At 35.7% G+C, this 16,981-nt stretch overlaps 1 protein-coding gene across 1 annotated transcript in view; it reads left to right on the forward strand.

The window, feature by feature from the left end:
* DCDC1 (doublecortin domain containing 1) overlaps positions 1-16,981 on the forward strand; it is a 498,476-nt gene that overhangs the window by 238,648 nt on the left and 242,847 nt on the right. Inside the window, exon 10 of the mRNA XM_064365537.1 lies at positions 1,603-1,773. Within this exon, the coding sequence (XP_064221607.1) occupies positions 1,603-1,773 (171 nt within the window). The remainder of the gene's footprint in view (positions 1-1,602; positions 1,774-16,981) is intronic.

Raw genomic sequence — 16,981 nt, forward strand, 5'->3', positions numbered from 1 at the left:
TCAAGTGTAATTAAAATTTATATGTATAGAGATACATGTAAACTTGAACTAAATAGGTAGAGTAGATAATACATATTCAAGTTATATCAGTAATAGTACAAACTGGCTTTCACTGACTTCCCTGAAAGCTCTGTAGAAGGGATAGAAATAATGGATTTAAAATCAGAGTTAGAATATAGGCTGGGGCAAATACCATATTTTTAGCTGATAGAGAAGTAGATGAGCTGTAAGTACATCAAAGACTCTTGGAGAAGGATTTCCCATTTTATCTGTGAACATTGAAATGAGCTATAGGATCTATACAGCAAATAGTTTGGAAGTTTTGTCTTCCTCATGTGAAAGAGTGGTAGGGATAGGAAAGATAGACCAAGAAACAAAAAATTAAAATTTGATATGGAGAGAACACCTAGATTTAAAAAAAGAAACACTATAAAAATATACCAGTGCATTGGGCACTTACTGTAGGTTAGACAGTGTGCTCTTCATTTTTTATCTCATTTAATTATCAATATGTAAAGCCAGTATTATTCTTCATTTGTGGACAAGGATTTTATTACCTGTGCAAAGTCCTCCAATCAGTAAGTGATGGAGCCAGGATTTTAACCCAAGTTTTCAACACCAGTGCTCTATTCAAACTCATTCATAATTCTAAATGGGTCTAATTTGGTTACTTTGAAGAATCACAGATGAGGTAGATTTCTGTTCTTTATCTCTTTTGGTCACTACCATAATATCAACCAGTTTTTACGTAAGAATCCAGCCTAGTAGAGAGAATATGTTTACAAAACAGTGAAGAGTCAAATAATGGTTATGATTCTTAATTTGTAAACTATATGGGTTAAAATGTTAACTACTGCTATTAATAATCCACCAGTAAAGTTCATATGTATGTCTTAAATATACCATGTAGGAATCTAGAAATTTAAAAATCAAGGTTACAGAATCCTTAGTCTTTGGTGTTTCTGGAAAAACTGTATGCTTTATTTTGACATTAATATGTATTTAAAATATTTTCCAGAACAGAGTATTATCTTTGAAGTTACAGATATTTTGGAAAACTGTATCTATGAAATTAGGAAAAGAGTATTGGAATATTTGGGAGGAAGACAATGGATTAAAGGTCAACAAAATGATAATGAATTTAATATAGATATAATTTAAATGAAATACATAATAAAATAAAATATTTTAAAAAGGAAGGTACATATAGTGAAATGTGAAATGAAGTATTTGGTGGTAGGTTACATATATTGGATTGAAGTCCTAGGAGGGTTTTAATTTGTTAAGCAGTTTAAAAGTTATTTGCAAACTTGTCAAATGTATATGTTTCTTTTCATATCCAGAGATATTTTTCATTCAGCAATTGTAAAGGGCTACCTATCTCATATTACTAAAGTGAAAATGTTACACATTTTTTCATAAAAATATTTGTAGATGTAGGAATGTATATTTCTTCCGTTGTTGTTACTTGAGGATAGATCCGTACTTAAATTCTTGTATTGAAGTCATTGTCCCCCCATCAAGCTATGTACTCAAAAATCTAATAGGTGTGACATCAACAATTACTTCTTGCTAACAACTCTTGTAATTTAACCCCTTCAGGTGAGCAGGCTGATTGATGAATTGCAGACAGCTATCAAAAGCAACAGAGGTCATCTCTCTAAACTTGGCCCCCAATTACAGGCTGAGCAGGAGCAATTCTCCTCTTATGTCTACCAACACATTAAAAGCCTTCCAGCAAACACGCTTGTCCCAGGAGGCCTGCAGCTCAAGGTGGGTGTCATTCTGTGCCTCTCATTGGATTCAGCCATAGCAGAAGCATTCTGCTCCATTTGAAGACCCTTATAACAATGCCATGCAGCTTGAATTTCTTTTAATGTTGGCTTCCTCAAATTGGTAGTATTACAAGTCATAATATTATTATTCAGGAAATAGATTTTAAAAGAAAATACCTAGATACCTTTGAAATGTATATTTATAAGCTTTAACTAGTTTTCAATTCGGAAAAGTAATTTTAATGAAGCAATTTAATCATGTGAATATTTGCATGCTTTTCCAAGAAACAAATTTTTCACAGTGGTCATGGTATATTTCAGTTTCTAAAACTAACATTTGGAGAAATGGGCAAGCTTTAATAGTTGACAGACAGTGGCAATAGAAATTGAAGGTGAAAGGCCAGGTGACTGATTGATGTTCAAACTACATTTCCAAGGAAAAGGATCTGTATTGGATAAGTGTGACACATTTCTGAGTTTACTTGGTAAAATCAATACTTAAGAATATACTGGGAAAAAAGGTGAATTGGTTATTTGTCAGGACAAGATCGCTAAATGTCCTCCACTACTTTGCTATTGCATCTTTGAGAGAGATAAAGAATAACTCATACTTGGCTAAAGTGGTTTTAGTACGAAAAGCTTAGGGAATTTAAATACTTTTTATTTTTCATAGCAGACTATTCATGTTAAGTCTATCAAGTTAACATTGTCCTATAATTTCATATCCTGCATTTCAAGAGATTGTAGTTAGTAAAATTTGAATTACTCAAAGTATGGCCTTTTTCCATTTAAGAAATCACTGTTACTACAACTCGTCATTTCCTTTTGATTATTTCTATGGGTATGTGATAACATTTGAAGTAAATTATATTTTGATCAACCTTCACCTCTGTGATTCCTCTTTCTTAATATTGTTTTATTCTGCAAGTAAGATTATATTTTCTATCTATAATATTTCTTTTGATGACATTCCCATGTGTGTATTTTAAGTGAGAACATTACAGTGTAAAAACGGACTTTTTGGGAAATGTAATTCCCTGTTAAACATGACAATTTATTTCTCAGAGTCTGCTAGTCAGCTAAGGGTTTAGAAAGTAATGTTCAAGACATCAAGGTCAAGGGTTTCTATAATGCAGTAGCATTGTTCTTTTCTAGGTTTATGACTTGATTACAAATCCGTTGAGCAATTTTGCAAAGTACTTGGTATTGATTAAGAGAGAAACCAGGTGAGGGTGAGTGGTTGTTTCCTAGAAGGATGCAGCTGCTAAGAAAAAAATAAAAAGGGAGGGGGGAGTGTAGTTGCCTTAATGGCATTATTCCCACTCATTTGAATCAGCAACTATTCATATGAACTGTAGTGTAACCTGGAAAAAAAGTGTTGTTTTTATTTCTCACAAGTTCACTGCTTATTTCTGAAGAATTTCTATCGCTTATACATATTAGCACATGGGCTGGATAGCAAATATTTAACCTTAGGATTGGAATTGTCACTGTCATGTATACTCCTTTTTTTTCATTTTATTTTTAATTATTATTATTTTTTAAGTTCTGGGCTACATGTGCAGAATGTGCAGGTTTGTTACATAGGTAAACACGTGCCATGGTGGTTTGCTGCACTTATCAACCCATCACTTAGGTATGAAGACCAACATGCATTAGCTCTTTTCCCTAATGCTCTACCCCCATCCACCCTCCCCTGATGGGCCCCAGTGTGTGTTGCTCCCCTCCCTATGTCCATGGGTTCTCATTGTTCAGCTCCCACTTATAACTGAGAACATGCAGTGTTTGGTTCTCTGTTCCTCAGTTAGTTTGCCGAGGATAATGGCGTCCAGCTTCATCCATATGCCTTCAAAGACATGATCTCCTTCCTTTTAATGGCTGCATAGTATTCCTTGGTGTATATGTACCACATTTTCCTTATCCAGTCTATCATTGGTGTGCATTTGGGTTGATTCCATGTCTTTGCTATTGTAAATAGTGTTGCAATAAACATACACATACATGTATCTTTATAACAGAATTATTTATATTCCTTCAGGTATATATCCAGAATGGGATGCTGAATCAAATGGTATTTCCAGTTCTACATCCTTGAGTAATCACCACACTGTCTTCTACAATGGTTGAACTAATTTATATTCCCACCAAAAATGTAAAAGTGTTCCTATTTCTTTGCAACCTTGCCAGCGTCTGTTTTTTCTTGATTTTAATAATCACCATTCTGACTGGTGTGAGATGGTATCTCATTGTGGTTTTGATTTGCATTTCTCTAATGATCAGTGATGTTGACCTTTTTTCATATGTCAGATGGATTGCAAAACTTTTCTCCCATTCTGTAGGTTGTCTGTTTGTGCTGATGATTGTTTCTTTTTCTGTGCAGAAGCTCTTTAGTTTAATTGGATCTCATTTGTCAATTTTTGCTTTTGTTGCAATTGCTTTTGGTGATTTCATCATAAAATCTGTGCCCATGCCAGTATCTTGCTTGGTATTGCCTAGATTTTTTTCTAGGGTTTTTATAGTTTTGAGTTTTATATTTAAGTCTTTAATTCATCTGAGTTAATTTTTGTATAAGTTGTAAGGAAGGGATCCAGTTTTAATTTCCTTATATGGTTAGCCAGTTCTCACAGTGTAGCAGGACAAGCTGCAGATGAAACCTCCTGGATACCAGATTTAAAGAAGGAAGTGGCTTCATTTGGCTGGGTGCATTGGCAGACTTTTGTCTCAAGAGCCGAGCTCCTGGACCAAGAAAATCCTAGCTCTTTTAAAGGCTTATAATTCTAGAAAGTACAAGTGAGAGGGTCGTGATCGATGAAGTAGGTGTGGGGTACATGACCAGGTGGGGGTTTGAGCAAAATTGATTGAGGACAATAGAGGCGTTTCTCCATATTATGCCTGGGATCTATAGCTAGGAGTGCAATTAAGGGTGGTACCTAGTCTGCTAGCCTTTACTTTTTTCTAAATACAGTTTACAACCTAGCCAAGAAAGCAAGATGAGCTTGAAGCTTCACTAGAGAGCGATTACTTAAATTCCTTAGCCTCTGTACAACTTTTAAATGGCCTTTACTTTTAGTTAACTATTACTTGTGTTATGCTTATTATTTAAACTATACTCTGTTCTATTTTATTTCATTTTTGTTTTTCTTCCACAGTAGCACCATTTATTGAATAAGGAATCTTTTCCCCATTGCTTGATCAAGTTTGTCAAAGATCAGATAGTTGTAGGTTTACGGCCATATTTCTGGGTTCTCTATTCTGTTCCATTGATCTACATGTCTGTTCTTGTACCAGTACTATGCTGTTTTGGTTACTGTAGCCTTGTAGTATAGTTTGAAGTTGGGTAGTGTGATGCCTGCAGCTTTCTTCTTTTTGTTTAGGATTGTCTTGGCCATACAAGCTTTTTTTGTGGTTCCATATGACTTTTAAAATAGTTTGCCTAAATTCTGTGAAGAATGTCAATGGTAATTTAATGGGAATAGAATTGAATGTATAAATTGCTTTGGGGAATATGGCTGGTTCAACATATGTAAATCAGCAAACATAATTCATCACAAAAACAGAACTAAAGACAGAAACCACATGATTATTTCAAGAGATGCAGAAAATACCTTTGATAAAGTTCAACATACTTTCATGTTAAAAACTCTCAATAAACTATGTATTAAAGGGACATACCTCAAAATAATAAGAGCCAGTTATGACAAACCCATAACCAATATCATACTGAATGAGCAAAAGCTGGAAGCATTTGCCTTGAAAACTGGTACAAGACAAGGATGCCTTCTCTCACCACTCTTATTCACTCCTTTTTAATGTGCTTTAGAATACTTTCCATACCAGCAAACAAAAGAGAAAATTTACATATGCAAAGAAGCCATGTTGTTGTGTTTGTTTAGATTCACTATGCTGTCTAACAAAGTAGCCATAAGTCACATATGGCTACTTACATTTAAATTTTAATTAATTAAAATAAAATAAATTATTTTTCTAGTGGTTTGCCAGGGACTTCCCTTATTTTAGTACTAAAAAGCCTGCATCCAGCAAACCAAGATGGTTGGTCACCCTGGTCTTTTCTCCAGAATTCTTTCTCCCACATCCCAGGCATTCTTTTTATGATTTTTCCCCCATAAAGTACTCAGCTCCATTTGCTTCTGCTTCCTCTCTCCTCAGGTTTTTCCTTTGTAACATCTAGTTTCTCTCAGAAGTTAAGTTTCTCTTCCACATCTCAAGAAACCTGGATATCAGCCCCATCCTCAGGCTTAGAAGAATGATTTTCAATACTGGCTGCATGTTAGAATCTTCTGGAGTATTTGTTTGATTGTTTGTTTGTTTGTTTTTAAAGGTACCAATGTTCTCACCCACAGATATTTTGACTTAATTGGTGTCCTGTGCTAAGACTAACTTCTACCAGCTTGCAGGCTCTAATTGTTAAGTTGTCAGGAATTTTGTAAGCCAGCAGTTGTTTTATATAGCCATTATTTACAAATCATATAAACTTACAATGAAACAGATCATACACTTCACTTCCTAATTTTTAAATTAGATTTTACTATGACCTATTCTCTTGAAGTTATTTATGCCTATTGTGTTAGTTCAGTGTAAACACTATATAATGGTGTGTGCTACTGTGTATTTCTTCCTAAGTTTATTTTCAGTGATGGCTTATTGTATCTGAAAATTGGCCACAGTCAAAAGTATTTATACAATAGAAATTGGCAAATACTATACATGAGGGCTTGATTTAATGTCTTATTGATTGTCTAGATGAGGGAGTTGAAATACCACATACTATGGGCCAAATCTGCATGTTTACTTTTTTTGTAAATAAATTTTTACTGGAATATAGCCATACCTATTTGTTTTGTATTGTCTATGACTACTTTCATATTACCATGGCAGAGTGGAGACCACACGACTTGAAAAGCCTAAAGTATTTACTGTTTGGCCCTTTAAAGAAAAGTTTGTTGATCTGTGGTCTAGATTTAAGTATGTGACAGAAAATATTCACAATGCAGATGAAATTCAAAAGCGTAAAATTTCTGTGTTGTATTGTGAATAGTACAAAAATTGAAATATTCATTCATTATCTGATTCAGTAAAAAACTTGCTCATATCATTGATTAACAAGAGCAGTCCTACATATGTCTTCTTTGTTTCATTTTTGTCTTATTAACATGGATGAAAATATTAATCAACATTCAGGTCAGGACCACAGTCATTTCTCAGTTGGAATCATAGGATGGATGTGGATACAAGACTTGGCAAAAATCAGTAAAACCATTCTGTGAGAATGAGTTCACTATGTGGAATTTACAGTAAGGAGTATTAGATATTTTACTGTTATTTGCAAATTATATGCCATATTGTCCTCATATTAGCAGAATTTATAATAATCACCTCCTTCCTTAAGCAGATTGCTAAACATTTACCAACACATCTTCAGGTGTGGTGCAAGCATCGGTGTTTTTTCAAAAGCTCTCAAATGATTTTATTGTATAGGCTGTACTGACAATCATAGCAAGGTTACCAAAGCAGCTTTTTTTTTTTTTTTTTTTTTTAATTGCATTTTAGGTTTTGGGGTACATGTGAATAACATGCAAGGTTGTTGCACAGCTGCACACGTGGCAGTATGATTTGCTGCCTCCCTCCCCTTCACCTGTATCTGGCATTTCTCCCCATGCTATCCCTCCCCAACTCCCCACCCCCCCACTATCCCCCCTCCCCCCAACAGACCCCCGTGTATAGTGCTCCCCTCCCTGTGTCCATGTGTTCTCCTTGTTCAACACCCGCCTATGAGTGAGAACATGTGGTGTTTGATTTTGTGTTCTTGTGTCAGTTTGCTGAGAATGATCTCACCAAAGCAGCTTTTTAATCATAACCAATAGCACTCCACAAAGAAATTCTCATTCCAAGTTGCTAATTAGCTAAAACTCTTCTCTATACTTTTAAATCAGTAAAATAGGATAGGCTAGCAGTAAAATCATTTATACCAAAATTGTGGAAAGGGAGAATTTCTCCTTTGAGCCATAGCTACAAAATGATTAGTTTTATGTCTTATTTAGTAATTTTCCTTTTTAAGATGTATTTTTAGAAGGACGATTAGTTAGTAAAGAAATAGAAAGACTTTTGTGGGCAGAATGACCAGACTTGAATAGGTATAACAAATGAAGCCAGTGGAGTTTACTGTGCTTAGTCCTATAGGTAGTTTAAATTCTTTCTGATGATTAGGTAACTGCCTATATCTCACTGTGTAGGTTGATATATGGGGTCTGATTTAAAATGATTGCTACCTTCAAACATTTGAGACAATAGCATCTGAAGATAAAGCAGGCAGGAAATATATCCAAGTTAAAGATAATATGCAAAGGAATGTATTTGTGAGGTATGGGAATATCTATGTCTGTGCTTGAATTTTAATTTCCTTAAATCTAATAATAATTATTATTTTTTAATCAGAAAATTGCACAAGTCAGCAGTATGTTTTGTTTTTTTAAAAAGGAAAGTTTTCTGGCTTATGACTAATTTTTTCACATTAGAAAATTGCTAAATAAAAGAAGTCATGATTACTGGTCTGCTCTCCCAGTTATTCATCACTCTTTAGTTGTAGCCACCATGAATTGCAGTAATATGTCCCAGGCATACGAAGAGGTCATTGGCATTTTCAGAGATCCAGCTCAGAGTCCTACGAATAGCACTATTTCTGTATCAGAGCCACGCGTTTTCCTTCTTCTATCAGAATGGGATGGGCTTAGGGTAAGTGAAATTTTCAATCTCTCTCCCCTCTCATCACTTCCCCCTTTTACATCAGCTCTAATGATAATATCATGTTTTCATGAAAACTGTCTTATACCTGCAACATAAACTTTCTTAAGCTATCGCAAATGAAAATTAGATTTGTTGAAAACATATGAAGAAATCTTAGACAAATGAATGTCAGGAAATATAGCAGAGTCTCATGAAAGTCACTGCTTTTCCATGTCTCTTTTTCTTGACGCCCCATGATCTCTTATCTCTGTATCTCTGAGAGTTTTTCATTTCTTGAGTCAAGCTTGCTTTTTTTTTAACTTCTTCATATGTATGTGAAGGAAAATTGGGACTCCTATCCCTAACCTTTAGGTTTAAATGATCATCATTATCTGACTAGAATTGTTTTGTTTCTTGGTTCAAATCATTTAAGGAGAGAATTTGTTTGGGTCAATCCAGTCTTAACTAGGTACTTAACGCAAATTCAACTACCCATGGCCAGAGGGTAGGGAAAGGTCAGGGACAGGTGCTACATAGGACTACCCTTTCTAGTAGTTAGGCTAGAAAAGAAAGTTTGTCAAAAGGAAGTCAAAGCCAAATTGACTGACATATTTCCCACATAAAATTAATGCAATATTGTAAATAAATTATTATATATTATTTGTGGTAATATATTCCTTCCCAGCACCCCCACCGCCATTGTTGGATGTAGATATTTGGACTGATAGAAAAACAACTGAAATCTGTAGTTTTAAAAAATAGCTCAATGTCTGAAATAGTCAGATAGTAGAGACAAAACTGAGTTAGCAAAGTATACCCCAGATATTCAGAGTTACAAATATCTTGGAATTGGTGATGGTGATCATGGGAATTTTGTATTTCCTCTCAGGTAGGGATAATTTGCTAATTCCCACTGATGACACATGGAGCAAAGGCCACAGTGTACTATCTTGCATTAATTCCAGAATCAACTCATATCAGTTACCTAAACTCTAAATTCCCATAGGTACATATGGAATGGCCTACCTTTCTTTGGACACCATCTCTAACTCAGTTATCTCTGATTCGCTGTGGGCAAGGGCCACATCTTTTCCTATTATGAACAATTTTATCCCACCTTGTGGCATGTACTATCATAGAGTGCTAAGTGACTTATCAATAAACAAATATATTTTCCATTTATAACTGAACTTACTATAACTTATATAGCTCTAATAAAGCATTTTTCCTCTTTTCTGTTCATTTCAATCTTAGAAAGTATTCGATTAAAAATAGGGATGATTATCTTCCTAATCTTCTTCATGATTTTTATCACTCTGTTACATATATGTGTAAGTTCGGAGCTCAACTTCAAGAATCAAAATAATGTATTGTAGCCAATATCATCTTCTAGAGCAGTGGTTCTCAACTAAGGGCTGGAGGCAAGGTGCAATTTAAAATCCTCTGGGCTGCTTTTTCATATTGTATCTGGTGTTCTTAACCTCTCCACTGAGCTTTTCATCCTTATCACATCTTTCATTGATCAGTGAACAATAGCAGCTTTTGGTTGGGTCTTAACATTAGAAGATCACCTATTAAAAGGACCACCATTTCTATGTTCCATATTGCCTCACTCCTGTTTTTGCAATCATGTGACATAATACAGTGACAAGTTTAAATGGGCTTACAAGATAAAGAACTGAGAACAGCCTGTGTGTGGATGCTCATTTCTGCCATGGGAAAGTTCCTTGTTTAAAAAAAATTGAAACAACACCATTTAAGGAATTTTAGGAAAGAGTTGTATCACCTGTAATTGCATTGTTCCTAATGATCATTCTCACCTTTCACGTCATTTTTATGTGCACTTGTATGTCCTATATAGTCACAACCACAGTTTATTTGTATTTGTACTCTGGTACATTCTCTTGCAATCAACTCATAGCATTTTTTAGGTTGATGAAATTTCTTACTGTTTTTACCATCAGTGGTTACACTCAATGTGCACCATCATCTACAAAGCCCTTCAGGCAACAAGTGTTTTGGAGCAATTTTTTACTATTCTAAACTTTCTCTTACCACTTATTCCCTGTCAATACCACTACCCTTAGTCTCTGTGAGAATATCTGCTAGGGCCATGGCTCAGTGACTTCTCCCTTCTAGTCCTGTTCTTTCCATACAACCCCTCCTCCTCTTTATTCCCATGGAAATGTCAGCAATGTTAGCATTTCTCTGGGAGAGCAGGAAAGAAAAGATTGATAGGAAAGGGTATTAGCAAATCTGTAGGGGGATGGTGAGTGGGAAAGCAAGTAGGAAGGTGGGTGATTGTGACAGAGAATTGATGAGGAAGAAGAATGTGTGATGTGTGAGTAGGTGGGAGAAAGCATGAAGGAGTGAGAGGAAGATGAGTACAGGCACATCCTTTCACTGGAATCAGTGCATTTCACACACATTTGGTCAGTGATGCTCTGAGGGTTGTTTTCTATTTGCTTCCAGTAGAGGCAGATCCAGTTTCTTTGGGGCCTAGAGCTAGTCAAACTTGGGAGCCAGCTTGGGATGAGGGGCTATCTTTGAAATTAGGTCTGAAAGTGAATATTTGCTTAGAATGAGAAAGCAAATAGCAACAAATTAATGGAGCGTTGGCAATTCAGGCTCTTTCTTCTGAGGTCTTTTTTAGGCAGCTTATCAGAAATACTTACATAGAACAATTTTCTCATTGATATCTAGCTTCCCTTTCCACCTGTGACAACTTCCAGAACTCTTAGGACCTAGAATGTCTTTAATCTTCATTAACTTCACTTAAATGTACTCTGACCATAAGCAAGAGAAATATGGTGGAATATAGTAACCTGGATAATCACAAGATTCATAGGGCTCTGATATGGATATTTCTTTCGGGCTTTCTATTTTTATATTTTTTAGTTATAGTGTTCTCTTCTAATGTAAATAAGTTTAAGCTTTGTTAAAGGGATAATTCAGAGATTTCTTTTTTAAAGGATGTCTCATCCAGCATCTAGTTCATCATCCAGGTAGTATGCATCTAACAATTTTTATTCTGCCAATGACAGAAAGAAAGATTTTAAATGAATAGTCCAGTAAATCCACATATTATCAAATACCGTGGGAAGATGCAGAGAAACATAGAATACCTTCTTGGCCCACGACCACAATTATTTTCATACAATTAGGACCAATATGACAACATTATGAACAGATTAGCAAAAATTTTTACTACAATTTCATTATTTTAAGTTTCCAGACCTCTTTATATTTTGAAAATGGGCTAATCTGGTTGATAACAGAATATATACAACTTTTCTATGCATTGAATACTTAAATTTATCCTTTTAATGGCACAAAAGCACCATGAAAGCAGTTGAGATTTGCCTTCTATTTTGTGGTCATTTTAAAGAAGTTTAAAGTTTGTAATCATTCATTTGTATTAATAGAAAGATTATTTTAATATTTAGGAATCTATGGAACAATTAAATGATAACTGAGGTCAGTTGTACCTGAAAGTGTGGCAAGATTTTTTTTTGGTTGATGTTTTCACTGTTCTGCGTGCATATTGCGTTCTTTTTTTCATTGTACATTCCTTGATCCTTACCTTTCTTATTTAACCACTTTTCCCAAACGTGTATTTATAACCCCTAGCATGCTCTGTTATGTCACCTAAGTTATCTGAATAAACAGTGGGAAACAAATTTAGGATATGGCCTAAGTACAAGTAGTAAAACAAGCCAACTTTGTGTTTGTTTGAAGTGGAATTGTGGCTAGAGTAGCAACACTGGAATATTCAAGGTTATTGTGATTTCAAGAACACTCACTAAAGGTTGGGCAAAATGAAATGAAGGTAATCAATCTTCATATGTAGGTTTCACAATAGTAGACAAATACTGGACCACCCATTTTAAAGATGAAGAAACTGAGATCTTGGGAAGCCTTTATGCATCTCATGTGATGGCTAAATAGCGGCAGGTGCTGAAATCTCACAACTCTTCTTTGCAGGACTCCTTTCCATCATGCCACCACCTTTTCTTCCTCCTGTCCTCATTGTCCTCCTCCTCCTCCTTCTTGTGGATCATGCCAGTGTATTCACACTAGCCTATTTTCTGACAGGCATCTGCAGTCAGGTGTAAATCTCTGTAGGAAGATACAATCTTCCTTTTCTAGATCTGCTGAAGAGAAAAACTGCGTCTGTATCAAAATCAGGGAAGAGCAATTGGTCTGGGCATTAGCTCCCATGCAGTGCCTGTTGTAATGAGACAGGCTTTCCCTGTGCAGGCCTGACATCCTAGAAGGTGCCCGGAGAATTGCCAGGTGGGCAGTCAGCAGGGAAAGTCCACAGGCCAGAGCTGTATTACTGTCCCAGCAGTTACTCGGTCTAAATGCAACCACTGAACCTTACTGTTGCAGGCACACACTCTCTCTCAGGGAGATTGTCCTTCTCCATAGCAGTTAATTTGTTTTTACCTCTCAATTAGCTTTTTCACAGAGTGTTTGATATGCTCAAGTTGCTGAGATTCCCTTCCTACATATGTTCCCGTCCCCTGGATTACCCACTGACATCTATGTTAGCCTGACTCATCATAAACGTCATCGAGCATAAACTCTTCATTTGAACGTAACTGAATGCAGATTTTCTGTAAGTGAAAATGAAGTGAATTTACACCTACTTAAGATTCTACTTAGTTTTGATAGTGCTTTATGATGAAAAAAATATATTACTTCTTAAAATATAAATGTTTTATTTTAGATAGTAAGCTTTAGTATAGCTTTTAGCTTTTCAGGATGCCCGTTCACTTTAGAGGAAAATTACGTTTACAGGAATATTTGATATAAAGAAATGAAACTGAATGGCAGTAAAAACGTATACTCTATCCAAGGGTAAGAATATGGTCTCTAAGCTGATAATTTGGGAGAAGTTTGATGATTTAGTTCATATTTAATCCTACAATGTTAATTTATCCTAGTAAAATAAAATTTCAGGGGCACATGACTATGTTTTTCTCATCAAAAGACAGACTTTCTATAAAAATAAATACATTGAAGGCAGTAATCTCCAAAAACCTTTATTTGCCAAGCTCTTTTTACAAAATACATAATACTCAGCTACCGACAAGGACCCACAAGCCTGATATTTTAATCCCAATTAAATATAATTTTAGGCACTAAGTTAATTTAGACAAAGTGAAATCCTTGTTGCAATTCTCCTTGAGATATTCTCATTTATAAAGGGCTTGTTGAAATTACTTGGCTTAGGACATGACACGCAAGCAAATTTCCTTTGCCACTGTCTTCTAGAAAATTGTATACATTTTCATATATTGAATTTAGAATTGCAATTAAATACAAATTGAAATCTTTTTGCAGAAACATATGCCTTATTTTGGAAATGTTGTCAATAGTCACAGAAAAATGGGGTAAGAGTATTTTAAAAAATACTGTAAGAAAACAATGGAAAATGACTTAGATACTTAAAAGAAGGAATGTGGGCCCACTCCCAGGGTCACTGTGAAGCCGATGAGGGCCATTTTACAGGAGTCTCCTTTGACCCTTTCTCTGCTCCAGCCCTCAATTCCTGCTGGCAGATAACCCAGACTCTTATTAACACCCTTTGTTCAAAACTTGCTCTTAGGAAAAAGATATGCCATATTTTGTTTTGAGCTAAGATAGTAGTTTAATTTTTTTTTTTTTCTGAAATCAGTTCTTAGAATCCACTATGTAAAATAGATAAAAGTAGGATCTACCCTGTTTGAAGCCAGGATGGTGGCTGCTTCCACAGTCACTCATCAGATCTGATTTCTCATGTGGAACCACTGTTGCCCAACACCCTAATCCCAGCCCCCACCCCAGGCCTCTGAGGGATTCCAGGGAGCTGAGATTGAAAATCATAGCCTTAGAGCATCAATAACCAATAAGGCTGAATATAGTTTCCCCTCATGTAGCTGTAGTATTTTAATTGTGACAAAGGAGTAAATCTCTAACTGAAATGTCAAGTAGTGGCAAGTTGGTGGCTGAGAGATTTTGAGGTTAGAGTCTTTGGGCTCACTCCTAAAACCATACCCCATAGGCAGCCATGTACTTTACATACTTTTAAATGGAAGGCTCTGCTATACCTTACATTGGAAATTTAAAATATTTCTTTCCAAAAAAATTCTTTTCTTAGGTCTACCTTTTTTGGGCTTAAAAAAATATTTGATTTTTGGTCCAGTTACCATTTAGATTGATGAAGTTTAGGAATCATATAATCTAGGCTGGGTGCAGTGGCTCATGCCTATAATCCCAGCACTTTGGGAGGCCAACGCAGGTGGATCACGAGGTCAGGGGTTCAAGACCAGCCTGGCTAAGATGGTGAAACCCTGTCTCCACTAAAAATACAAAAAATTAGCCAGGTGTGGTAGTGGGCGCCTGTTATCCCAGCTACTCAGGAGGCTGAGGCAGGAGAATCACTTGAACCCGGGAGGCAGAAGTTGCAGTGAGTCGAGATTGTGCCACTGCACTCCAGCCTGGGTGATAGAGCAAGACTCCGTCCCAAAAATAAAACAGAATTATATAATCTGTTTTTACTTAAGTACATTTTCATTTCCTGGGACAAAATTTAGTTTAGTGGCTCCTTGCTTGTTAAATAATATTTAAAGACATCTGTGTTAGGTATTAAAACACTTTTTCTTATATGGTATATAGTGTAAATATATGAATTTTTAATTAAATTCTTGTTGCCAGAATCCCATAATTTTAGTATTTGCTTTGTGATTGTCACTTTGAATATTAAAATTTGATAAGTTTACTGTTTGATTTATATTATATTATATATTTGAGAAAATATAAAAATATGGATATTCTAAAAGCTATCTTGCAAGTCTATAAAAATGGAAAAAGTAGTACATGTATTTTATTTAGTGTATATATAACGTTAATTGAGTTAAAGGTGATTTTCTGTCTTTGAAAGTGACTTTGAATTCTGGTTGTATAAATATTTTTTTTCATAGTTAATTAGCTTCTTACATAAGAAAAATATTTTACTTTAATTTTTGTGTTCTTTGATTTCAACTGTACAATATTTTTCTATGCCTTTGAGATTTATATATTGGAAGTTTTAAAATTTTTATATATTAGAGCTTCTAATATTAGATAGAATAGTAAAGTTTGATATCTGTAGTTAAAAATGTCATTGGACTTGATTTCTAGAGATTTCCCTGCCCCTTATGAATAGATGTGCCTTGGTGAAGTCACTTAACCTTTCTGAGAGTCACCTGTAAAATCCAGTTGCTTTGAGTATTGAGCGAGTTCATGTAGATGACAGTGTGTCTTGCACTCTGACTTACCATATGTGTGTGTAGTGGATGCTGTGCCGTACTGCCTAGATTCCCTCTCAGGGAATCTGAGATACCCATCCCCCTCCGTGCCACTGCCACAGCTACATCCTTCTTAGATAATTGCCCTCAGGGTAAAGGAGCTGCTTCTCCCAAGATTAGGCTCCCACCTTCAGGGCAGCCTGCATCCAACATTTGGTTGGTACACAGATGCAAAGGCATGTCCCCTTTCCCTTGATTCTGGACAACCTTAAGTGCCTTCCCGACTCTAGAGCTTCCATCAGAGGCCTTTGTTGCAACTGCATCACAGTTCAACTCACCCTGCCCATCTGCCCATTTTCCACTCATTCCCTCACCAGCGTTGGAGAGAGTTCTCAGTAAACTTCCTGCAGGCAAACCTTGGTCTCAGAGTCAGTTTCAGGGAACCCCAGTCCAAGACAACATGTAAGTTAACTTTATATAATAATTATGTGTTTATGTTCACCTGAAATATGCCAGATAGTTTTGTGTGGCTATTTTATATTCCTTTCCTTCACCAGACCTCTAGTAATAAATCCTGTCACAGTACGGCCAACTAACTTTGGCAACACACTGCAGTGTCACTTTTCTATTATTGCCTCTTGACAGCATTGCATCCTGAGGCATTTTGAAGCTTAGGTGTTTGGCCTTCTGCTCATGCACAGGAAAGCTTCCTGGGTGGTCTGCCAGTGGTTATGGAGAGTTTGGGAACCTGCTGCTCCCCCACAGCTAGTTCTTAACCAGACGTATAGCATTAAAGGCCAGATAATAGTACTGAGCTAGGCCTTGCACAAGTCCTTAGACAGATGTCATAAGTGATTCCAGGCAAGCTCATCAAAGAACCACATTGGCTCATAACTGCCCATTCAGGTCAGCTTTCTTTACATAGTTTAAGTTTCCCTATATAGTTTAAGTCACTGTCTCTAAAATTAAAATATTTTTAGTACTTTGTTTACATTTTTATGCCTTCACAAATACTCCACATGAACAGTTATATTTACATTGATTTATTTACATCCATAAATGCAAACATGTTTCTGAAATATTAGCCTACCTACAAAGTTTATTTCCCAGTCCTGCTAATAAATAAAAAAGCAAATAGCATAACTCTGAATGGACAACAGAAACTGCCCATTTCTCACCATGTCAATTGTT

This window comes from Aotus nancymaae, unplaced genomic scaffold (genome assembly GCF_030222135.1).
Source record: "Aotus nancymaae isolate 86718 unplaced genomic scaffold, 86718_ANA_hifiasm-v0.15.2.pri h1tg000059l, whole genome shotgun sequence".
Taxonomy (NCBI): domain Eukaryota; kingdom Metazoa; phylum Chordata; class Mammalia; order Primates; family Aotidae; genus Aotus; species Aotus nancymaae.